The 27,686-nt window shown below is 32.6% G+C and overlaps 1 protein-coding gene across 1 annotated transcript in view; it reads left to right on the forward strand.

Moving 5' to 3' along the window:
• Positions 1 to 6,360, forward strand: part of LOC143251988 (unconventional myosin-VIIa-like) — a 143,805-nt gene extending 137,445 nt beyond the window's left edge. The window contains exon 44 of the mRNA XM_076503456.1: positions 2,119 to 6,360. Within this exon, the coding sequence (XP_076359571.1) occupies positions 2,119 to 2,304 (186 nt within the window). The 3' untranslated portion in view covers positions 2,305 to 6,360. The remainder of the gene's footprint in view (positions 1 to 2,118) is intronic.
• The last annotated feature ends 21,326 nt before the right edge of the window (positions 6,361 to 27,686 follow it).

Genomic DNA, 27,686 nt, shown 5'->3' on the forward strand with positions numbered 1-27,686 from the left:
CTCTTCCTTGCATATATTCTTTGTATTCATCACCTCATTTTATCCCTGGATGCTCATTTTTCTTCATCTATTGAAGGACGTCTTTGGTGCCAATATGTGGACCACTCCTCATATCTTTACTACTTATTATCTTCATTAACTGATCATTTCTTGCTTTGGGGGATTTCATTTTCCTTCAGTTGCCATTTTGTGCTCTTGTGTTTTTATGTAAATGCTCTTTTTTTTTTTCTTTGCAAGAACTTTTCTCACATGTTTAGATCCCACTCTGTGGCAAGTGATGCCTGACTAGGTATACTTAGTCTTAAGTTTGTACTGTAAAAGCTGTGTTCACATACCATGCTAGATGACTGTGACACTGAAGCTCTTCCTACCTAGTACATAATGTACAATTTCAGATGTCACCATGTGTTGATTGATCATCTTCATCAATGTGCTCTCTCTGCTTTCAGAATACAATACAGTTACACATCACTAGGTCATGTTACACCCACTATTGAGATGAATTGTTCCATTGGATTATGTGTAGGAATACTTTACTGTCTTTTACTTCATAAATATGTCCATTCTGGACCATACACTCATCGACTAGCATGAGTAAAATAGATGGGAATCACTGTATATTTATGATAATCCATGATGTTTTATGATCATCCTGTTGTGGACCTGATCTACAAGTCCAGATACTGCCATGTGTAAGAATGCATTCTGTTTTTCTCAAAATAGGGTACCCTTGTTATCCATTGCACTATCTCCAGTGCTGTAGTCCTCTAGAGTCTCCAGTGCATTATTTCCTTTCTTCTTCTAGTGGAGTAAGGGAGGTCTGTCCTCCTGAGTGTACACAATATCATTCAGTTGAGAGTAGTGTGGCAGCATTCTGCTGGCATAAATAGCATGATACCTTTCCAACCACGAGCTTGATGTTCAATTCCAGATGTCACTAGGTATTGGATGTAGCACTCTGACATATATATTATATATTGAAGTTTGCCCTCCTTCCTACTATTCACCAGATGTCACTTCCAAGAGTGTCTGGTGTTGACTGGAGCCAGACCAGCTACACAAGTTCTTACATGTGTTTGGATGGTTACCCTCCTCCTACCACAGACTGGATGATAAATTTCCAATGCTTCCAGGTTTTGGACTGAAACTGCAACCCCAAATAGTGGTACTTTTGCCTATTATGTGATGAATATTGGTTTTGGGTGGATCTAGTGTTGGTTGTAGCTGGAAAAGACACATGAATTCTCACACATGTAAGGCTATGTCCTCTTTCTACTGCAGAGTGGATGAAAAATTCCCAATGCTGCCAGGTTTTGGATAAGATATGAACACCCACCTAGCTGTTGGTTGTATTGAAGATGCATGCATGCAGATGTAGAATCTTTGTACAAAATCTTTCTTTCCTGCTATTACCTATTTTGAGGTGAATGGTAGAGAATCCTCTTCCTACTGTAGATCTGAAGTACAATTCCAGATGCTGCTAGGTGTGTTGTTTTTAGTTCATTCTCCCACCCATAGATTTCCTCTGAGCACTTCCTAAAGGGAATCATTTTCTCACCAGTTCGTCACCTGTTCAGTGTGGAATACTAGCTTTCTGTGAGAGGAGGTTTTGGTTAACATTTTCCTAAAGTAAAATATATTTCTGATAAGTACTTGCCTTTTCTCATATTTCCTACCTGTCCTCCCCACTTTTAGTGTAGTTTGTGTAGTCTAACCAATCACAAAGTGGTTAATAGCTATAAGATTAGAGAGAGGGTGCTAGTTACAGTAGTATCACACTGCTACTGGTAAGGGTTTTTCTCATAACTGTTTACTGTTAGTATTCTGATATCGCATGTTGGCATATGTGAGGATAAGTGGGAGTATCAAGGCTATAATTAGAAATGTTTTTACTATCACTCTTCTTCGTTGCATTTTTTTTTAATTTATGCATTAATTGAAGTGTTTGAAACGTAAAACAGTTTATAGAATACATATGTCTATGACGTTTATGGGTTTGTGATATACACTTGTGAATGTAGGTATTTTAGTGTCACAATTTATTGCACTTATTATTGTTTTAGTTTTTGTTACTCCTATTATTTTATGTTGGGTTATGAAATGTTTACATTATTTCAGGCTTTACAAATAGCACACCTGATACAAGATTACGCTAATGCTCTAGTCAAGGAACATCGTCCCTTACAAATTGAACGAAGACGTAAGATGCAGGAGCTAGCTGCAGACCCAGATAGTCAGAGGACAAGACCTGTAAGCATACTGTTCAAACTTGCACCCCCTCTTTCAGTGCAAGAACTAGCCTGACTGAGAAAGAAAAACAGGTTTGAAAGTTAACGAAAGCTTGGAATATGTCTGTTTAATGCTTCTCGGTGCCTTTTGGACATTTGGATGCTTTTTAGAGAATTATAAGCTAAATAAATTGAAAACCATGTGTATGCTGAGCTGAGAGTAGATTTTGAAGTATACAGTTGAACCATGTGGATAGAAAACTATTCATGCTTCTTGTTTTGGAAACAGAATTGTCCTCCTGAATAAAAAAAACTATTAACATGAGTTTTTATATTGTATCGGTGAATACTGTGAATGTTTAGAACAATATAGGAATTGAAAATGTGTAGTTTTATTACATCTGCAAAAGCAAATACTGACACGCTGTTGCCACTTTCTGAGTAAATACAAATAATGATTTTGTATTATATCATGCTTGTAAAATATTACCATCATAGGTTCATTTTATAATATAATTTCTAACATGGTTCAAGTTCTGGTCAGAAATCAACATTTAATCAGTTAACATTTATACACATTTATTAGCTCATGCAGAAAGATTTTGAAGTTTTATAACTCCTATTTTAAGCACAACAGCATACATGTTTTTGGTACATTATTTTTCCTGTACATTAAACTTTAAATAATAGACAAGACATTTACATAATTCGTTTAAAAATACTGGAGTTATACTTGTAGATTCTATTTTGTGCCTACCACAAATATGTTATACAATATTTAATGCAGCAAAATGTCATCTAGTTGGTACCCAGTATGAGATTAGATATATACACACACACTTTGGTTGATGCTAATCAATACAAACACTTAGTTGTTAACACTATATTGTTCAGATTATTTAAAGTATTTAGATTAGCTTGTTACAAAAAATATATTAGTTTCTTATTCAGTTTCGTTTGTATTTTTATTCTTTGTGCAATTGGTGTTTTATTAATTTCTCCATTTATGATTTGTTCACTATTCACATTTTGGAAAATGGCTCAATAAGTATTAATTTTCAGAAAATTTGACCTTATTGAAAAGAAAGGTTTTGAAACCACCATAAAGGTAAATTGTTTGTGAATTTAAATCCATGCTGATAATTTCCATATTGCAGTTTCATCTGTGGCTCAATATTTCTGATTTCATAGTGAATTTACATTCTGGTATCTCCCAGTCTCATCTGTTGCCCAGTCTTGTTAATTTTTTGGAGAATTTAACTAGCTCCTAGTGTCTCTGAGTTGGTTATATTTTCTGTAGCTCATTAAACTGTGTAAGAAATTGTGTGTAGTGGTTGTTGAAAGATAAAAAAAAAAAAAAACGTATGTTGTAGGCTAAGCCACTGAAGACAACAAGCTGTTAACTACAGTTAACCCCTCTAATCAGGCCAGTTTGTCTCAGTCCCAAAGGTGGCTGCTTTAGAGGGGTTCCACTGTATATATGTGTGTACACATGTGTTTATATTTGTACACACATACTGAGAATTTCATAAAAGTGAGAAAAGAAAAAGCATTCAAAACAAGTTATCAGAAAACATTTATGAAAAAAGAATAATAATAATAAAGGATTAGATAAATCTGTAATTTGTTGTACAAGAAGTTGAAACTAAAGGATAGAAACATTAAAACTAAGCAAACTTGATTTATAACAGAATTGTCAACTTTTCTCAAGATATGTTGATAACAGAAAAAATATTGCAGTTCTGTTAGGCTGGCATTGAAATCATCAGGTTCACTGCACAGTTTCTGGAGCCTGATGAAGTGAGTAGTTGGAAACATTAAGTGTGTTGGCCAGTGAAAGATAGAAGTTAGTAGCATAATGAATAAATGTAATTTTTCTAGTTCAGAATAGTTTCCTCTGAAGATGCCAACAGTGTCATTGATATATTTTTTGTAAAGAAGGGATAAGGGGCTGTCATACTTTGTAAATGCAAGTTCTTCAATATATCCCACAAAAGGTTTGCAAATTTAGGCCCATGTTAGTTCCCATAGCTGTACCACTAACCTGCTCATATAATTCATTGTTAAAACAGTGCCACTACACTTTAAGACTAATTCTTCTGAACAAACCAAAATGTTATGGGGGGGGCAAATTTCAGGATGTTTATGTGTGTACAAATATATTTAAGTATGTATATACATATGTGTATACATTCTCATTTTCTCATGTTGTTTCAAGCATTTTTAAACATTGTAAATGTGTTTGCTATAATATCACCTTCAATTTAAAACTTTTTTGTTACTGTTTGCATAGGGATACCTGGATAAAGGCATTATGTGAAGCATTTTATATACATATGTAGATATATATATATATATAGTTGACTTCTTGCTATTTTGTTGGATTAACATACAACATATTTCTGTTTTATTTTCTGTATCTCAGTCTTGTTGATTTCATAAAGGATTAAATACATGTTAGTGTCACCCAGTTAGTGGTTTCATATATAGCACAATTTTGTTGATTTCATGCACATGTTTCCCAGTTGATGGTTTCATCTAAAGGTCAGTTTTGCTAACTTCTTGGGGAACTTAAACACATGTTGGTGTTCAAAGTTGATGATATCATATGTGGCTCAATCTTGCTGATTTTATGGAGAACTTACATTCATGATGATGCCTATGCAATGACTCTTCTCTTTTCTTGGTCATTTTGAAGCTTGAAAATTTATCATAATGATTATATATAACTTGCAATTAATACTAACTTGATAATGAAATAAAAGCAATAGGAAACTTTACACTATTTATTTCTGCATGTGGTCTATGGTGCAGAATAAATAAATATTACCATTACAAGGCTTGTGAAGGAGGGAGCACTTGATTACTGTCAGTAGTGATTTTTGTTTTCTTAAAGTGTGTCTGTTTATTCATAGGTGTTTTGGTCACTGTTAAAATTGATTAGGTAAAGAAATGAAAGTACACACTTTTTATGTTTTTTTTTTGTTTTAAGTTATTCATTTAATTAAAAGCAATTGTTTGACTTTTTAAGGTAATGTCTTTCAAACAGATGATTATTTATTGTGTAAGAAGTTACATCTATAAAATTATACATTACTGTGTTCTTTTTTAGTTGTTTATTCTAACTTTAGTGAAAGCTGGTTAATTAATTTATGAGCATTGTAAATTGATTGAATAATGTAAGATCTCACTGCTTGCTAGTTTAATTGGTAAATGATTATCAGAGAGAACTGTTCTTTGAAGTTATGAAAGAATAACTTGATTTCACATTCAAGTTAATTTTGCATCCAAATTTTCTCAAAACCCAAGATTGTAATTAGAAAGATTTGATCCCACTACCTCCATTGAAGGGCCTAATAGTTTACAATTATAAGTTTTTGATATACAAAACATTATGCATAATTCAGATAAGTTATGAATCACAATGAATAGTCTACAGTCTTGTGAGTCTTTAGTATGCAAAGCAATGATTTATCCAACTACATTTTGGAATAAAATATCTGTAATGGCAAAAAAGGTTCTTAAAATTGCTCACTGATATTAATAAATAAAAATTGTGTTGTTAGCTTGAAGTGGTATTTGTAAAGAAGCTATATCGTTAATGTTGCCAGTATTCTATATTCATTTTCATAATCATTATTTTGGGTTCTATGGTAATAGCTTTCAAAATATAATGTTCCTATAAGCTCTTTTTAGGAAACAAAGATATGAGTGTTATCTACCAGAGTTTAGTGTTAGTTACCAATATTTAAAGACTCAGGGTACTAGTTTCTAGTGTTTTAAGTTCTCTAGTTGTGCTAGGTACCAAAGCTAATAGTTTATAGTCTCTAGTTGATAATTACTAAAATTTATAGTTGTTAGGTGCTAGTTTCCAAAGTTTAAATGCTGTAGGTGCTGGGTTCCAAAGTTTAAATGCTGTAGGTGCTGGGTTCCAAAGTTTAAGTTCTTTGTTTGTACTACTTATCAAAATTTATAGTTTATATGTATTAATTACCAGACTTTCCATCTTCAAAGTGCTGTTTACCAGATTTTAAGCTCTTCTGGTGCTAGTTACTGGAATTTAAAGTCTTCATATATTAGTTCTCAGAGTTAAAGTCTCTTGTACTAATTACCAAGGTTTACAGTTTTTAAGTGGTAGCAGCAAAAGTTTACAGTTGTTAGGTGCTTGTTAACAGAGTTTAAAAAGTAGTGGTTTCAAAATGTACGAGTTACAGGAGGAAAATTTACAGACTTACCATTTTAATATTTATATTAAAACTGAAACATTTGTAGTATTAAAAGAATGATTATCATATGATTCATAAATATTTTAAATACTACCTGTTTACTACAGGAGTAAAACTAAAATTTTAGCAGTTTAGGTTTTTTATATTCATTTATACTTTTAATGCTATTAAGAGGTAAAATACACAATATTTTTCTGTAAAATTATGCTTCATTAGCTTCATAATGAAAGCAAGGGTAGAATAAATATTACAAGTTTTAACAAAATTCCCTACCTTTTGGGATCCCTACACACTTTTTATCAATCAACTAATTCTTGCTAAATAATTCAGACAAAGGCTATAAACCATGCTATTACATTTATAATGATTGTGTATTTCACTAAGATTGCTATATAAAGTTTTTATAGAGTTATAAAGGGGAACGAATTTAAAATAATTAAATTTTTCAAGTCTTAAAACATAAAAAGTAAAAATATAACTCCATTCTACCTTTATTTCTCAGGCTAGAGTACTCAACTCACAAGCTGTGGGCTGTGGGGTCAAAACTCGCCACTTAAACACACCTTTTCTTTCAGCCATGTTGGTGTCATAATATAAGAGTCCCACGATTTATTGGTGAAGAGTAGCCCAAGAGTTAGCACTGATAGGCAATTGACTTCCCTGTGGTCAGCAGTTCAAATTAGAAACAATGGTAGATAACCTTAGTAACTTTGCAAATATTACACACTTAGGTGAGGTTGTATAGTGTATTAAATGTTTTTAGTACTCAACCATTATAATTTTATGTTTATTTATGTTTTCTAATTAGTTTAAGCAAGCATGCATTTTAAAAATCAAACAAAAGGCACTGTAGTAGTGATACATTTATTTGCTAATTCTACCAGCTGTAGTATGTTATTACTTTTATTGTCTGTACTGGCTATTTTATCTGAACATGCTTTAAGATATGTTTTATTATTCTTTTTAATCAGTACTAGCAGTAAAGTATTTTATTTCTCTATATTTTCTTTTTATCTTAACAAATGTGTTTATGTACTTACTTTTAGGTTCAGGAGAAAAATGCTTGCTTTTTGACCTCTACATTATTTTAATTTCTATTTCTCAGTTGATCAATGTATGTTATTAACTGGACAGTTTTTCAGCTCTCTTCACATACATTTGTATTATCTGATCTCTTGTTGACTTTCTGTGCATGAATATAATATAATACAGAAAAGATTGAATCTTTACAGTTCTTGTATGTGCAACAGGTGAAACTGTCTACTTCAAGGGGAAACCAGTATATTAAGAACAAACAGATGTAATAGTCTCTTTGGTTTGTTAACACTGAATTATTCAAATTTCATGTTGCTAACTCTCATTTTACAATATTAACTTTTTCAAAAAAAACCAAAGATAATAACCTTGGATTAGTTTTTATTACTAACCTAATTAACCCTGATAGAAAGCAGAGTTTCTTGTGACTATATTAAGACAAGGTGGTTTTAGGCACCTTTTTTTGTATATGTTCTTTGTAAGAAATTTAAATATACAGATATATATTAAGGTTCTAATAACATTTTAATTTGTTATTACCCCAATAACAGCAATTAATAACTTGTCATGCAAGGACATTTAGAAACAGAATGTTGTGCAATATGGAAACAAAACACTATACACTACAGCTCGTTATGAAATGTATTTGCCACAGAAGCGTCAACATTTTGATGGTTTCACTAACCATCTCCCCTAATTTATATTTTTAACTTCTTGTTCGTAGATTGAGAATTTTATTTGGAATAGACATGCAACATAATATTGTCATAGTTGTTGGTTGTAGAAGCAGAGAGAACTGTCAGTGTTATCTTTAAAGCTATGTAATTTTGTGCAATGATGCTTATCCTATGAAACATGTTAAGGGACAATTATGTTTATCATTGCAATGAAAGTTGAAATAACCTTCATGGGCATACTTTTCAGAGAGCTATCTTTTAAGTCAGAATATAATAGGTTTTGTAATTTAATGAATGAAGGTATGAACTTGTGTGCATATATTTGAAGCTTCCTAGACATTTATGGTCATCGAAGTGTTCTCATGAAATGTATATTAAATTTATACCATCTGATGGTCCATTATGAGATAATTAAAAATGCATAGTGCTGTGTATATGTAATTGCCACATACAAAACAGAAAAATAACTAAGTTGATTTATAATAATTTCATGAAATATTTTTAAAAAGGAATTTAACTTTTCTAAAATTTTCTATCATTAAAGATTAGAAGTAACACCAATATAATAATTACTTAGTTAAGGTTTAGTACCTAAAACTTTTAAACTTTGTAAATTTAATCAAATGGGAAGACTTTCAACGTTTGAAATGTTCTAACAAAAGTTGGAGAACCTAAAAGTGAAGGGTACAAACAAATATGTATCTGGATGAATAATACTAATATTATCTTTATAAAAGTTAGAAAATTCTAATGTGGTGTATTGTTGTGTAAACTGTGTAATCTTTCAGATCTCAGTATCTATGTATGTCTATTATGTACTTCAAAAGTAAAAAGTATATTTGTATATGACTGTATATACTAGTGTGGTTTGAGTTCGTGTAGTATTTCATATGCAATTATTGCTTAGCTATTTATAATGTAAAGATTAAACAAGTGGTAAAAACACTTAAGAGTTATGAAATATATATATATATGTATAGCTTTAAATTAATTTTTCATATGCAGAGTAATTACATGGTTGATTAGCTTATCCTGTCACACTTTCTAGATGATTTTGTTTATTTTTAAGAGCAATTAATCTGTACTTTTACCTGCGTGTTGTTTGTACATATTATAATTAAGTCTTCCGTTTTCTTTATATATCATCTGGTTTTGAATTTTTCGGGTGTATCCATCGTCATTCAGGAAGCGAAGAGTTTGTAAATTAGACTTATCAAATAAAGAACATGGTTAATGTATCATTGTGTGCTTTAATATGTCCATTTGGGACTACTGATTCTGTTAGCCCTATAATAATACTATAACTATGTAATATAAGCCCCTGTCAATGAATATACAGTTTTGATTTTTTTTTTTTTTAAGAAAAGGAGTGGAAGTGTAACTTTATTCATTCCTTATGTCGGCTGTATTTTGACATTCATTATTTACAGCCCAAACATGCCATCTTCTGGCTTTGGTGACGTTTTTTTGTTGTTGTTGTTGGTTTTTGTGCTTGATCCGGTGTAAACTCTTTAAATCATGTAATATTCAATAAACTTGTGTTTTTAATTCTTATAAACAATTTTTTTTCGATAAAGTAAAACATAAGTTGGCAAAAGTGCAGTAACCGATATTACACGAAGGTTTTATTTTTCATGTCAACCATTAAGCAATGTTAACAAATATTATGAATAATTCCGTATTAAAACGCACTATACTTCCATCAGTCATGGCCTGCCACAGCCAAGTGGTTAAGGCACTCGACTCGTAATCGGAGGGTCGCTGGTTCGAATCCCATGTCTCACAAAACATACTTTGCGAAACCACAACCAAGTGAACGGACTTGGTACGTGAAGGCGTTATCATATGAGGATTAATCCCACTATTCGTTGGTGGTAGGTGGTGATGACTAGCTGCCTTCCCTCTAGTCTTACACTGCTAAATTAGGGACGGCTAGCACAGATAGCCCTCGGGGAGCTTTGCACGAAAGTCATAACCTAATGACAGTGACTTAAACCTGTACCCAAGAAAAACCTCCTTTCCTCATAGGTTTCAAGCAAATAATTTCTTGGACTGAATGAACTTAGTGGTGCAGAATGTGAATGTTATATTATTTGATGCTACAAAACACATGATGGAGGAGCAACTTGACAACTGAAACACAGTATTACTAGAGCTGCACCAATGTTTAGACCCGTAAAGATCTAACTGATTCACAGGGCTGAATTCAAGTTTGGAAATTGGTACTCGGCATTCAATACTGGTATTGGGCTGGATGTACCAGCTGTATTGGTTCATAGTATATCACATATTGAAAGTGATATCTGTTATCGCATGTTGCATTTTCAGAGGTTTTGACCAAATGCCATCTCAATTATTTCAGCTTCATTTTTCGAAGAATTCTAAATATTTAATGTGGTAGTTCTGAGTTCATACTTCAGTCGAGAACCGAATCTTATCGTGAAGATCGGGAATGGCATGAAAAATGGGAAACTGGTGACTCCCACAATTTGGAAGAGAACATGAACGTACCTACATTACTGATTTATACGTTAGGTAGGTACGTACACAATTAACCCTTAGCATGCGAGCTGGTCAAACTGCGCATGTTGAGCCGTTTTAATGAGTTTCATTCAAAATTTAATTAAAATACATAATGTTTATGATATACGAACTAGCTTGACATCAAACTACAGATAATAAACCTAATTTGAATATTATATTAGTTTGAAGTTTAAACTGTATAAGAAATTATTTAAAAACCTCATATTCCTCTAGTGTCAGATTTTAAATATTTATTCTTGAGACGTTTTCTGTCCTGAATTTTTTCTTTGTCACATAGAAAACTATAAAATGTAACGTTAAATATTATATATAATTTCGTTATCGATACTCTTGAGCCATATTTTTATATTCTTCAGTGTTATGGGGCTAGAGAGCAATCAATGAAAATTCAGAAACCACTTTCCACGCCTACCTCTAACGTGCTCTAATTTACAATTTGATAATAGATTTATTTAGAAGCCGGCATTAAATTTATAATTAACAGAAAACGTAGTCGTCACACACATGAGCTTACAGACAGTTCACAATTTGGTTGGAAGTGAAAAACATTTTTTCATGGGAATACATTTTGAAGTTACTTTTAATGGCAAGCAATATCAATTTCGTTATGGGAAATGTTTATAACTTTCATATTCGTGGGAATGTATGTCTTCGTTTCATTTTCAGTGCTATTGCTTTCAAATTTAAGGTAATTTTGTTTGACTTAGGAAAGAACAGTTGTATCTTAAGGATGTACTTTTCTAGAAAGTTTAGCCATACGAGCTTTTGTTCTGTGGTGAGATAATACAATACTTATCTGTCAGGGTTCAGGAGTGATGAATTTGTGAGCCACTGCGCTAATAGTATCACACCCTCACATGATCCCACGCCTATAACAGCAAACAAACAATGGTGGGAAACATTTACATAACTACTGGCTCTATAAGCAGTCACTCAGGAACCAGTGTCGCCACGAAAAACTGAGAAGTGGTCTCTTAAATAGTTGTTGAACTAGTATACCAATCGATTCCAGGAAAATAATTCTTCAAACAAAAGCGTATGCCAAGAAATGCCATAATTCTAAGAATAACCTCTATAATAGGTTTCCTAGGAAACGTCCAAAATTGCCAGTCTAGTCATGTTTGGACTCTTCACTTGATGAACTTGCGACCTACCAAAATCAAATTGCCTTAGAATGTCTAATCAAAACTTTATATTTTTAAAATTTGCCATTCTTGATTCTTTACAATCTAGACTTCTTGATTTTCACAAATTTCAACACAATGACAATAACAAAGAAAGTCAAGACTGCGAGTCTTCAAGAAGAGACATTATATCTAATTTTCACCAGGACCATAAAATTTCTTATCCTGCGTGATGCTTGTCAAAATTTGGAATCTGCCTTTTGTTTTACAGAAAAAAGTGAAAACAGATTAATAAAAAGAGAATATGACCAATTAAATAATGTCGAGTATCTGAAGTATTTCTGAGTTATTCTTAATTCTCTGAACATTTTTAGACATTTAAGCCTCATTTATTCCCTAATTGCCGTTATTCATTTGCTGTTTTTGGTGAACAAAGTACACGAAATGTTATGATGAGTTTGAAGATTAGTTAATTTTGTCAATATTTATTCCCTAATTGCAATTATTCATTTGCTGTTTTTGGTGAATAAAGTGCACGAAATGTTAAGATGTGTTTGAAGATTAGTTAATTTTGTCGAGAAAATTTTGTGATCATTGTGCGGTATTTGACAATATTTCATGGAGTTAGTTTTTGAATTATATATACATATATATAAATTAATCTTTTGAATGGCACTTTATGAAAAGCTTTTTGTTCAATCTTTTAAACTTTTAGTTTTTATTGTAATTAATATATTTATATACAAGTTGAGATCAGAATACTGTAAGTAAGCATGAAGTAAGATATATCTTTAGTTTTTAATGGGTTGAGTGACTCATCCACCACTAAGCCAATATCCTTTTCATAATTCATACTGTTGAGTAGATTTGTATTAATGTTATACGTAGTTAAAAAGACTAATCGATACTGAATTTGAGTTAACGTAAAAGTGTTTGAAGATAATTATAAACGTTTTTGAATACTGTGCCAGTTATTTTTATCTTTCATTTTCTCTCTTTTTTTTTAAGAACATGTTTATCTGGACCTCATGACCTCAAAATTTTAATTTAGTTTTATACCTAGCAAACTGAAAACTGTCTCAATGACTTAAGCGACTTATCCACCACTAGATCCAAGATACGTTTCTTCACTCATGCTATTGAGTGGATTCCTATCTATTCTAAACGTTCTTTTTAACACATTGTGCTTTTTAAATTAATATTTTGGGTAGCATCTTATCAAACTTTTTTTGAAATATGTAAGTATATTAAGTCCACACCATTTCCATCGCCGTTTTAGGCTCTTTTATACACTCCCTTCTTTGTCAATTAGTTTTCTTTTTATCCTTTCTTTTTTTTCAGGAAAATGCCTATATGAATTTAGTATAAACTCAGTTTTAAAATTTCCAAAAAGTACCCTTTCTCATCTTTTAACTCATTATTCGAATTCAATGATAATAAATCTTTCTCATGATCTCAACATTTTAATCTAGCTTTAACGGAGAACTGCCTCAATGGATTGAGCGAATTATAATAATCGAACTTGAAATTAGAATACTATAACTAAGCATTGAGTACGTTACACTATCAGTCCATGTATGTTAAGCTCAAATAGATACATTAAATATAAGTCTTCAAGTCTCCTAAGGTACATTGTGTTTTAAATTCAATTATAATGTTTTTGTTTTTTTAACTTAAATAGTTAATTTCAGCGACATAAAATAGGGAAAGCAAGAGACCAGTTGGTACTTTAAAATTAACTTATGCATGTCCTTCCCTGAAAAAATAAGAATTTAAATTCATCCTTCTATTTTTCAGGAAATCGTTTATTCTTCTCTTAAGCCTTTCTAAAGCGCTGGCCTCTCAACTAATAACGTTAACAACATATTTCATTTAGATAATCTTGAAAACTTCCTTAAGGCCTCTTCTTATTTTTTCCTCAAAAGAAAATAAATTAAGAGGTTTTAACCTCTCCATTAAAGATAAGCCCGGCATGGCTAGGTGGGTTAAGGCGTGCGACTCGTAATCTGAGGGTCGCGAGTTCGCATCCCCGTCGCGCCAAACATGCTCGCCCTTTCAGCCGCGGGGGCGTTATAATGTGACGGTCAATCCTATTATTCGTTGATAAAAGAGTAGCCCAAGAGTTGACGGTGGGTGGTGATGACTAGCTGCCTTCCCTCTAGTCTTACACTACTAAATTAGGGACGGCTAGCACAGATAGCCCTCGAGTAGCTTTGTGCGAAATTAAAAACAAACCATTAAAGATAACCCTTCCATTCCCAGTATCATTGTACCATCTCTCATCTGAACCTTTTCCAATGAGTCAATATCTTTTATTAGATAAAAATATTAAATTGGCTACAGATTCTAGTGGTATAAACAGTGGCTTGTGTAGAGCAGTAATTACTTATTTTTATATGCAATCAATACTTCCTTAAACGTCTCCAAATCCCTTTAATTCGACATCTAGCAAGAGATAACTTAAGCCTTGATTGCTTAAGTGACTTATCCATCACTAAACCAAAATAATTTTCTTCGGTCATACTATTAAGTGAATTCCTATCTGTGTTGAATGTATGATCTAAATTATGAAAATTTAAATGCACGTCTCTTACTATGAATAAAAGTAATTTGTCAAACATTTATCCAATTTATCAATTGATCCAAGGTTATTGTGTAGGGTCTAAACATCTTCAACTGATTTTAGAAACATCAGGATCTAAAATTTCATTTATTCTTATTTACAAATACAAGAAAACATTAAAGATAATTATGCAACAATCACGTTTATTCAAATGTTTCCCAACTTTAACTCTTTGAACAACATCATCATCAGTGCTTAATATTAAACCGAAAATGACATTCTATCCTGATGGGGTGAATATAGATAATAGAAGATGCACACTGTAACTGTAATTTTTATCTACTGATTTTATTTGTACGTCTTTCAATGAAGCAAAGTTATTAGCTGAAAGCTTTCTTGCTACTTATGTTACTGTTTACTTAGATTAAAAATATCGTAAGATATATATAAATTTGGAAGCAAGTTAAATAATGCATTAAAAATGTTTTTATGTATTTAAAAAATAATACTATGAAATACACAAATATTGTGTTATTTAAAACATTTTATAGTAATCAAAATTTGAATAAGAATGCTGCAAGGAAACGTTTTTTACAGATTTTATCTTGCAAGTGCAATATTTCTGCCCTTGTATTTTTTCAGGAAGTATTTATCAAACATAAAGATGGACCTTATTTCTAAGTTTAATAGATCCAACTCTACAACTAACATCACTAACAGTTACCATTGTAATTCTATTGGCAGTTTTGTCTGCTGTAAATTTTGTTAGACGTTAATAGTGAAAAGACAACCCATTCCCCGGACTAACATCAACAACATACCTAGGTACCGTGATTGAGGAATGATTAAACGTATCTCCTTGGCGTAATAAATACAATATTTTTCTATGGTGTTTCTCTTTTATATCTGCGCGTCTTATTAGTTCCATACAACAAAAGTTGGACGATAATGTCAGATGTTCCGAACTACAATATACTCGATCGAAATGACTACCAGGTGTTCAATATTTTCGTCACTAAATTTTATTTCGATTAATGTTTCCTTGTTAAGTTATTAACTTTTTAATCAACATTTTATCTCATTGTTGCCACTTTATCTTTATCTTTAAGACAAAACTAGGAAAGATTTTGTTACTTCTATTAACAACAAACTAAATACTAGTGCATATTATGCTTTGTAAAACACGTTCTTTAACTTAAACCTATCTAAATATAAATATATTAGAACAACTATCGCTGAAAACACTGATGTGCTTTTGTAACTAATTTAATTTTCACCAATAACAGAATTCAGTTTGGCCTAATGGTTATTATCGCGCACTGTGAACCCAGTGGTTCCAGTTTCTCGAACTTTTGACCCGGTATGGCCAGGTGGTTAAGGCACTCGACTCGAAATCCGAGAGTCGCAGATTCGAATCCCCGTCACACCAAACATGCTCACCCTTTCAGCCGTGGGGGCGTTATAGTGTTATGGTCAATCCTACTTTTCTTTGGTAAAAAAGTAGCTCAAGAGTTGGCGGTGGGTGATGATGACTAGCTGCCTTTCCTCTAGTCTTACACTGCTAAATTAGGGACAGCTAGCGCAGATAGCCCTAGTGTAGCTCTGCACGAAACTCTAAAGAAACAAAAACAAACCAGATCATCATAACGCTGCCACGAATACGCGTTTCATAGTTTGCGGTCTGTTTTGGCAGTGAGAGTCAAATCTAACTATTCGAACGAACCAATGTTGTTATTGGTTGTTGCTTCTCCTGTAATTTAGAAGTTCAAAATTTGTAACAGCTACGTGCAGATAAGTTCTGCGTGGCTTTGTGAAAAAGTTCTGAAACTAGCTAACAATCTTAACACAAATTTTGAAACTAAAATCTCCGCTTTATGACCTAAACGTACTTTGAAATATATAAAAATTAAGTGTAGTACACAAACGTCTTCTTGCGGTAGATTTGCTTATTAAAATGTTTTTGTTTTTTTTAATTTCGCGCAAAGCTCCTCGAGGGCTATCTGCGCTAGCCGTCCCTAATTTAGCAGTGTAAGACTAGAGAGAAGGCAGCTATTCATCACCACCCACCGCCAACTCTTGGGCTACTCTTTTACCAACGAATAGTGGGATTGAACGTCACATTATAACGCCCCCACTGCTGAAAGGGTGAGCATGTTTGGTGTGACAGGAATTCGAACCCGCGACCCTCGGATTACGAGTCGAGCGCCTTAACTACCTGACCATGTCAGTGAAATATAATATATAATATTAATAAGTATAATAGTGAAAGTGAATCTTATTATTTGACTTAAGCGGTGGCAGTGGGCCATACACTAGTATGCTTTCAAAGTTGCTTTCATTAACGTTACTGATTAGAATATTCCAAATAAGTTAGTATATCGTTTATGTTATCTTTAATTTTTACACTTAAAACGATTATTTCAAATTATTAATATAGTATATAAATTTAAGAATAACCTAAAATATATATGTAAAAACTGCTCGTTTGGGTTGAGAAATTTTTTTTATGCAGAGGAGCGAACAACGTTTCGACCTTCTTCGGTCATCGTCAGGTTCACAAAGAAAGAAAGAGGTAACTGACCGATAGCTGACCACATTTTTGAAGGGGGTTGTGTAACTGAGTGTAGGAATGTAGATGGCGTGCTTAGATGTTTGATTATATTTATTAATATAGGTATAAAGATGTTCCTTTTTATTGGTTTATTATGGGCTTGAGTTGCTGTATAAGTAAGGCTTCTTTAATTTTGCGTTTGTTTATGTTTGTTTCTTTATTTAGTAATTGGGTGTTTTCTATGGTTATGTTGTGTTTATTTGATTTTCAGTGTTCGAAAACGTGTGAAGTATTTTGTTTAGTTGCGTTTCGTATGTCTTTGTTGGATTTGTGTGTATTGGTTTAAATTCGTTTGTGTCTGATAGGATGTTCTTCATTTTTTGGCTGTATTCATTCGTGTTCATTATGACTATAGCGTTTCCCTTATAAAAATACCACTAAAAATGAAAAAAGCCAACACAATTTCAAAAACACTTTATTCCTATCTGCGCAAGACCAACTTCCGCACACCACAAATATACGGCATCCCCAATCTTCATAAACCAGATTGTCCATTACTACCAATAATGTCCACATATGAATGGTTTTATTACAATCTTGGTAAATACATAGCATGGGCATTCACCAAATATGTAACATCAGCCAGCTCATTCATCAAAGACTCTTTTAATTTCAAGTCTAATCTTAATCAACTTAATCATAAAGTCTCAATGGCCAGTTTCGATGTTATATCCCTCTTTACAGAAGTCCCAACCGCTGAAGCTTGCAAGATAGCCTTGGAACTCTACATCCGAGACCCTAACCCATCAATAGGCATTCCCAGCAACCAATTAGCAACCCTCATAGAATTCACCACGATGAAGACAAACTTCATGTTCAACAACCACAACTATATACAAACAAATGGCCTAAGCATGGGCAACCCAGTATCACCAGTTCTAGCTAATATTTTTATGACACAAGTTGAAACACAAGCAATTAACACAGCATTACATCCACCACTATACTGGTACAGATATGTAGACGACGCGATTGCGGGATTCATATCTACAAAACACACACTTAATTTTTTCAATCACATTAACTCTATACATCCCAACATTAACTTCACATGTGAACAGGAAGAAAGCAATCAACTATCATTTCTTAATCTCAAAATTACAAGAACTGACACACAATTTAAAACAGAAATCCAACGAAAAACCACTTGTACTGGACTATACATTCCTTGGGACTCAGCACATAAAAAAAAAACTTAACATACTAATAAACCAAATAAACACAGCCATAAAACTATGCTCGCCAGGTAAAATTAACGACGAATTAAACAAAATAAAACAACACTTCACCAACATCAATAAGTTTCTTCCACAAACCGTAGAAAACATCACACGCACACCCCTAGACAGAAAGCAAAATCAACTAACAAAAGTAAATATATCCCACGAATTAAAAAATCTGGAAACCATATACTGCTGCATACCATATATTCCCGACATCAGCAGAAAAATAACCAACATTTGGCAAAAACTAGCAACAAAATATGACATTCCAGTTAATACCAAATTTATTCAAAAACCAGGCATAAAACTAAGGTCTATACTATGTAAAAACTACACTGACAAACACCACAACAACATTATTTATAAAATACAATGTAATAACTGCCACAACTTCAAAATTGGAGAAACAAATGGAAAAATGGAAACCAGATTCAAAGAACATAAAAAGTCACCTTAACACGTTTTCAAACACTGCATATCAAATAAACATATCTTAACCATACAAACATCCAAATACTAAATAAAGAAACAAACATAAACAAACGCAAAATTAAAGAAGCCTCACTTATGCAACAACTCAAGCCCAAAATAAACCAATACAAAGGAACACCTTTATAGATATATTAATAAATATAATCAAACATCTAAGCACGCCCTCTACATTCCTACACTCAGTTACACAACCCTCTTCAAACATGTAGTCAGCTATCGGTCAGTCATCTCTTTCTTTCTTTGTGAACCTGACGATGAAAGGTCGAAACGTTGTTCGTTCCTCTGCATAAAAAAATTTTTCTCAACCCAAACCAGCCGTTTTTACATGTATATTTTTCTCTACAAGTGAGTTTTCTCGTCATCGCTGATTAAGATTAACCTAAATTGACTGAATTTTGTCAGATATGTATATATTTTGGGTTTATGGCCGAAAATGTCGTTAACAGCGAGATTTCCTTTCCAATAATGACCCAATGATAATCACATTATAAAATACAGTTTTTGTTTTGTGTGTGTGTACATTGATTTTCAATAGTATGTATTTATTGTGCAGAATTTATTTGTTAATTTACAAATTACTTTTTAAATTTGACGTATAATATAATTAGCTTACTTTTGAATTAGGAGTTATCAATAATTGCGTATTTAATGTTAACATAAATATTTCTCATATAAACTTGTGGTTTGATAAAATATTAAATAATTTATCAGTGTTATAAAAACATGGAGGTTTTACATGTATTAAACTAGAAACGTGATTTATTTTAATAATTCATATGTTGTTCGGCATGATAGTTTGGATCCCAACTTTATGTTATATTTACATTACGCTCTAGTACTGAAAATTGGAACTGCATCATGGCCCGACAGTTGTATTAGAGTTGAAATATAGCTACGTAAAACTAATCCAATGAAGCGTTAAGCCTGAAAGTTTCGTTCTGTATGTGATATATCATTAAATTTTGTATAACACGATTACACATTGATATAGAAAACCATAATGAATGAAAGCATATCAGAAAGATGACTCTTGTTTGCTAATAAGTTTGATGTTCTCGAGAACTATTTGAATCGCAGAGTTTTAGTTGGGTATAAATCAGGTAGGTATGTATACTTTTCATTATCATCATGGTATGATATATAGGTAGTGATATTTCTCATGTTAGTAGGAAGGCATTCACATGAATATACTTTTATTCCTCAAGAAAGGCGCATACGTTTAATGTACTACACTTTAAGCTGTTACATCATTAATATATGATAGCTTCCTAACATCCTTAACGGCTTTAAATATACACATTCTCTAATTAGTCGTCGTTTCACGTGACCTAAAGAGCAAAGGTTTAATAAGAAACCCTGGCTTCGGACAGTTAGCTGTTTACTTGCTATTAGGATTACAGCCTAGTTGTTTATTACTTTACGAGAGGACTCTGCTACGTGATATGGAGAGAAATTGTAGTCTGAAGTAGTGTAGCAGTTTACATTTCGCTATTAATCAGACTGACGTCTCGCAATAAGATCTCTTTTGTTGTGCTACCGTTATTTAAATTTATATTAAAATATTATTTCTATTCCAACTCTTCTAAAGTTTACACACATTATTATGGAGCTATTTAATCACTGGTTCAGAATAGAACCCTAAACTTAAAGTAGCATCAAATATATTTTAAAATTTTATTGCTGTTATTTTCTAATAAATTTAAAGGTATTGTAAGTAAAATAAATAATATTGTGGCTCTAAAACGACCAAGGAAATAAATGGGCTCCAAATAAACGAAACAGCAAATAACTTGTAATGTATATGTGAAAACAAATGTGTTTCTCGTCATCACGGATTATAACTTGTAATGTACCTCTTATGTTCTTTATTGAACCACAGTAACGTGTGGTAAATAGAAAATATTGATTTCATGTTTATGATTTCACCAGAATATGCAAACTGGTTACATCTTTAGAGGCAGGTAGTCACATTCCCATAATTCTTTTACAAACGGAGAGATGGACGGACACACAAATACGTAGGTAGATAAATGGTCAGATGGACAGAGAGATAGGTTATATTTTTGTTGTTTTTCAACGACTTTTTAATTTTAGTTAGAAATAGTACGGGTTAAAATATACGTGGTTATTGTTTTGTAAGTTCTTTCCACTTATTAAAATTCTGCGACCAAATTAGTTTGTTATGCTGTGTCACGAAACTGCGATAAGCAATATTTCAATTAACATGTGTGGCTATATCACTTCTTGCTACTGATAGCTATAAATCCACCAAATACCGTATTCTCGATAGAAATATAACGCGCTAATTAAAAGACTTCGTCACCCGCCAGGTTTCTAGATTATGTACACAGTTAGAATGGGTTGTCTCTGTTGCTAGGCTTACGTGATTTAAGAAACGAATAAATACGCACGAGCTCTAGATTAGAAAGTACTGCTCTCATTTGCAGTGTATAAAAAAGTGGGAACATTGAAACAGTTATTTCAAATTATTAACTACGAAAACAATTAATTAACGTAAAGGTTTGAGAAGATAAAACAATTTCATAAACTTTAAAGCAAACAGACAAATCATATAAAAGTAAAAGAACTGACGTGAAATAAAGCTGTTTCGTTATAAGTGTAAGTGCAAAGCTACACAATGGGCTATCAGAACTCTGTCCACCATTAGTATCGAAATCCAGTTTCTGGCGTTGCAAATCCGCAGACATACCGCTGTACTACTGGAGGACTTTTTATGTGATATTCATGTGAAAGCAAAAACAGTATATTTATTTACACTTATCAAATAGTTCGATATTTATTTGAAGTTAAACATAAAGCTACACAATGAGCTATTTGTCCTCTGCTCACTACATGTATCGAAACTCGGTTTCCATAGTTGTAGCCCCTCGCTTGTACAGCGGTAACTCTACGGATTTAACGCTAAAATCAGCGGTTTGATTCCCTTCGGTGGGCTCAGCAGATAGCCTATAGTGGCTTTGCTATAAGAAAATCACACACACATACATAGTTATAAGTTCGCTCTGCCACTGGAGGGGGTGTCAACTAATTTTATATTGTTATAACAAATGACCTGAAACCAACGCTATATTGGCTGTTATAGTTTTTATTACTTTTTGAAATTTAAAATTTTAAATGGTATTAAATAACGAAATAACTCGACCATAAAAATTTATAAAAATCAGTTTCTTTGTTTTAAGTAAAGTCATTTTAAAATGTATTTCAAACAAGTAATTAAATACTTGCAATCTCTTTTGTTTTGTTTTTAGCATTATAAAACTATCCATTGCGGCTGTACTGTTAACATTGAGAAATATCGGCCATAATGCACAGTTATGTAACAAAAATTATAGAGAAAGGTATTAGGTGGCCTTTATCAGTAGAATTGTATATACGTAACAGCAGAAACTAGTTTACCTTTTTGTTTTCAACTTTTAATTACCCACCAGGAAATTAGGGTGCTCGACTCGTCATCCGAGGGTCGCGGGTTCGAATCCCGGTCGCACCAAACATGCTCGCCCTTTCAGCCGTGAGGGCGTTATAATGTGACTGTCAATCCCACTATTTGTTGGTTAAAGAGTAGTCCAAGAGATGTCGGTGGGTGGTGATGATTAGCTACCTTCCTTCTAGTCTTACACTGCTAAATTAAGGACGGCTAGCGCAAATAACCCTCGTGAGGATCAACATCTGAATCCACATTAGTATCTGGATTATTTGTAATCTTCCCCCGCAGTATACCATCAACAATCATATGAATATAGAACGGTTCTTCGGTTATTTGAAACTCATCCAACTGCGGGGAGGATCAACATTCATCTGGTTCTCTGTTATTTAAAGCGGTTAATATCTGTGAGAATCTGGATCGATAAGAGAAGAACATAACTATTTTTGCGAATTAAACTAATCATTTTAGGATACGCTTTAGTTTAAGCATTATAAGACAGGATTGTTTTTGTTTTCCGTAAAACTCGACTATTTCCAATGCTGTAAATAATTTCATGTTGTCGACGATTCGCCTCGAGCCTTCATTGGGATTGTATAGTTATGACCCAGGGGTTTGGGAGCAAAGAAACTCTAAGACAAAAAAACGTGATAATAAACAATAACACTTCTTTAAAGAATATTAAAATAACAATAATAATCATAAGCGAGAAACAAATAAGTTGTGAAACTGAAAAGACTAAATACATTTGTCAATCTAGATGGGAAGAATCAATCCAATACTCAGGGAACAATTTTTTTTATATAAAAAAGGCGGGCATTTTGTAACCATTCCATTTTACAAAGTCAGCTCGTGATTTCGGTTTTTGTCTGACAACTCGCTTCTCTAAATTTTTGAAATAGCGTAATTTAAACCCAAAAGTAAACTTCTTTATCACATATCTCTTCCACTATTTGTATTGTTTGAATCTTATGAAAATTACAACAAAACTAGCTGTTGTGTCACCAAACATCGCTCGGAAAATTATTTTTTGATAAATGAGCCAAGCTTATTAACTTCTGAAAGTGATTGTTTTATATGTCTTTCTCATCTAGTGTTGTTAAAAGTGCGCTACTATCTAACGTTCACGCTTATTTTTTTTTTTTGGTATAATGCTCAGCAGTTTACATCGTCACTTAGCAACAAAACCATTATTTGATTGTTCTTAGGCGAACCGTGGTATTTATGTTAAGAACTCAACATTCGCGTTGAGCTATTAGAAAGGTTTGTTTTAATTATTTGAATTTTGACAGTTTCGGTGTTTTACTTATGGGTATCAAAAAATTGATTTCTCGTCCATCTCTGAATTATTTCGAGGTTTTGAGAAATAACAAGTTCCCGGTTTCTTTGGTCAATAGTGAAGATGGGTTTAACAGTTATACCAATAAACAACACATTAATGAAATTAATTAGCTCGAAATGAAATGTTCTGAGAAATTATTATCTTCAGCTCATTGCTTAACACTTTCTTCTTGCCCAGTTATCTTTAACAACAGATCTATAATTATAATGCTTAATATGAGTGAACCTTAAAATTTTCTCTAGTGTGAAATTTTGTTCACTTTGTGATACAGAACCATTGTAACTGATATTTATACAAATAAAGTAATCTCTCACTTCTGCTAACCACCGATATTACATTATTCAGGAAAAACTCGCCCAAAATAGAAACTTATTCCTTAAAGTGAGGGACAAATGAAACAAGCAGAGAAATTAAAATTATTATACTTTCTTTTTTCAGTTTGCTTTAGTTAAGTGTAAAACAAACAAAAGTGAGGTTAAATAACGTGATTTAAACCCTAGATGCAGTTGTGAAGTGCAGTTTGCTTAATTAACTGTTTTATTTGTTTAAAGTGTTTGAATTTCGCACAAAGCTCCACGAGAGCTATCTGCGCTAGCTGTCTATAATTTAGCAATGTAAGACTAGAGGGAAGGCAGCTAATTAAAAAAAAGTGTAAGAAAATTGAGATATATATATATAACAAGTTTCTATTTATATTCATAAATTTTTTAGCCGCGGCTGACTGATACATAGAACACTTCTGAGTTGTTTTTCTTTTCACGTACAAACCTTTAGCTTACAGCTCTTATCTTTTGACCGATTTGAGATCTAATTACGATTTTGAACTTAAATTCATAGATTAATTAATTTACTCTAATTCTGCCTCGAAGAATTTTAATTAGAGAGTAGAATACTAGAGATCCTGGTTAGTAATAAAATTAATACGTGTATACTCGGCCGCGCGCTTGGTATTGCTGGCGCACAAAAATATAGCTAATAGCTAATAAAAAGGGAAACAAAAGTTACACAGATTAGTTTACTCTAATCCTGACCGAAATAATTTCAAGCACCGTAGCTGTTGAGGATTCACTCTTGTTTTTCAATTCCACAGTTTACATTTTCTTCTTTAATAGTAATGTATGTGTAACTTCGAAAGCATGTGGGTATAAATTTTAGTCATTATTACTTGTTGTTTCAAACCCTCAGGTCTTAGATGTTAAACAAAAGTGTAAAACCATCTAACGTTTACGTTATTTAAGAATATAGTGTTTACAAAGATAGCAGTTTTTTTCTAATATGAGGCTATTTCTTTGATCGATTCTCCGCTACATCTCTCTCAATGGTTCCTTGTTGAGCATCAGAGTTTATAACGTTGCAATTTGGGGTTCAGTCTTCGCGACACGCACATAGCAGACAACGCATTATGTAGCTTAACGCTAAAACAAAGCAATTATTTATTCTAATCCGCTCAAATTTCTTAAGTTGTACTTTAAGTTTGGTTTAGTAGGAAATTTGCATTTTCCTATAAAGGTAAAAATACCACGTGATTACAAAAATTCTTCTCTTAGGCTTATTAATCGCATGATAGATAATTTGTGAAACAAAAACTACAACTTGAAAAACACCAATCAAAAGTACATTCTTTGTTCAACTTCAACTCAAGGGATTTTCTCTCGCTTTAGGTTTAACGAACTGGTGTCATATATCGTGTTGCCTTGGCCAGATGCCTATCTCGAATAAATCCTTTTTCCGCACAAACAACCTATTGGAGTTTTCAACTGAACATATAAGAAAAGTGCTGTATTTCTCCATTTGTCTCAAGTCTGAAGAAATGTCGTCAACCAACGTCCTGATATTTAGGCTTTCTTTATTTAAAGAGCTCGACAATTATTTTGACTGAGAAAATCCTCTTTGGTGAAACTTTTATCGACATAGATGTATTAAATGACTTAACAGATTCTTGGGTATAAAGTCTTTGTGAGTATGTTGTTGTTTTTTTTCTGTGGGTCTGTTCACTCACACGTGTTTTGTGTTTGTGTTTTTTTTTTAAGTGGAATAACAAAATATTTGTAAGGTACAAAATCGTCATTAGTTAAAAAATTGTACTCATTTTACTTTTGTAACCCGATTCTATTTCAACGAAAGATTTCTTTAAAAAGCTCGAGTTTCAATTTAGACTTCTCTTTCAGAAAAATAAGAGTTTTTAGCTGGTGGATGGCTTTCCAGTGGCACAGCGATATGTCTGTAGATTTACAATGCTAGAAACCGGATTTGGATACCGGTGGTAGGCAGAGCACAACATATTGTGTAGCTTTGTACTTAACTTCAAACAAAGAAACAAATCCATGTGAATAACTTATTTTAATCGCGGTAGATATCAAAGGAGATTTGAAGAAATATTTGTGACATCATAGAAGAAAGGCCAGGAATTAATCTGTATATAATTATCGAAATTCCACGGAAAGTGAAAATATTTTATAGCTAAATATGTCGAAACATTTGATTATAGTAACCTTAGTAGTGAACTAAAAGATTCTTTAACAATGCACTGAATTTATGATTTACATAGATAATATTAAGACATAAATATCGATGTTTTACACTGATCGAATTTATACAATATTAATATTTTTACTTTACAACGCTTTCATGTCACATCTTCAAAGAAACACATGGAATAACAATGACAGGTGGTAACTTTAGTCCTCAAATGGAAGATTTTTTTTTCCAACTTCAATATGAATATGTCACAACTTCCCAAGAAAGACTGTCATAAAGTTTTATTTTCTTGGTGATATTAAACACATATTTAACCCGACAGATCTACTACTAGTAAAAAGTTTAATAAAACACACAATCTTAATCTAAACATTAGCGTTATTAATCAAACATTTTAGTTCAAGCCTTACAACAAAACAAAGGAGTTTTATTGTGAAATTATATATTTACCATTTCAAGACGCAAAGATTAGTTTAAAAATAGTCTATAATGTTTACCTATCACAATTTATTACCATTTATCTTTACCTAAAACTAGAACAATAACAGTTTCTCTGTCTTTCGTACAATTTTCAATGAAGATATTATGAAAAAAAATTTATAAATTATTGTAATAGTTATGAGTTATGTACAACTTTCTTTATCCTTCCTTGCCTTACATAACTTAATACAAATCTATACATTCCACGTTTCAAGGTTATAATTTCATTAAGTTCAATATCAGCTATGTCATTTGTTCTTTGCCTCAGTATAAATCGTATAATTATCAGAATAGATTAAAAACTTTCTCCATCCCAGATATTGATACTCCAACAAAAATGTAAGCATTTAACCTCTCACGCTGGTCGTTTTATTGAACCCCCCTCAAAGTTATGCTTGGTCAGTCGTGTACCACGGTGTCGACTTACACTGTGTATAGATCACTTAATTAAAACAGTCGCTATAAGGTATGAATAGCTTGCTTTATTCTAATCTTATTTACTCTAATGCAAGTCCAAAGATTTAACACACCAAAAAGATTGAAACTCAAATGTTACGTGAGCTGTTCATAAGCTGTTCTTCCGCTTAATAGAGTTGGTCATCTTTGAACTATTTCCCACCTTCTTCAACTTTAGCTGTTGGATAGACCTTCGTTAGCTAGGTCACCCTCAAAACGTTTAGAACTGACCCGGCACGGCCAGGTTGTTAAGGCACTCGAGTCGTAATCCGACATGCTCGCCCTTATAATGTTACGGTCAATTCTACTATTCGTTGGTAAAAGAGTAGCCCAAGAGTTGGCGATGGGTGGTGATGACTAGCTGCCTTACATCTAGTTTTACACTGCTAAATTAGGGACGGCTAGCGCAGATAGCCTCGTGTAGCTTTGCGTGAAATTCAAAAAACAAAACGTTTAGAACAAGATCAAATACACTAGCGGTCATCTACTCACACGTAGTGTATTGTTCTGTGGACATCTAGCCAAACTTATAGTATGATAAAAAAGCATGTATATGTTTCTGTAAATTATAGTACGTTACAGTACGTTGAAATTAAAAACAAAGCTTCACAATGAACTATCTATGCTGTGCCCACCACGGGTATCGAAACTCGGTGTTTAGAGTTGTAAGTCAATAGACATTCCGTTGTGCCACAAAAAGGGGACACATCTTAAATAGTAATAACTACATTAACCAAATATGATAGACATGTTGTTGTTGTTTTG

The sequence above is a fragment of the Tachypleus tridentatus genome, chromosome 1 (genome assembly GCF_004210375.1).
Source record: "Tachypleus tridentatus isolate NWPU-2018 chromosome 1, ASM421037v1, whole genome shotgun sequence".
Lineage (NCBI taxonomy): Eukaryota > Metazoa > Arthropoda > Merostomata > Xiphosura > Limulidae > Tachypleus > Tachypleus tridentatus.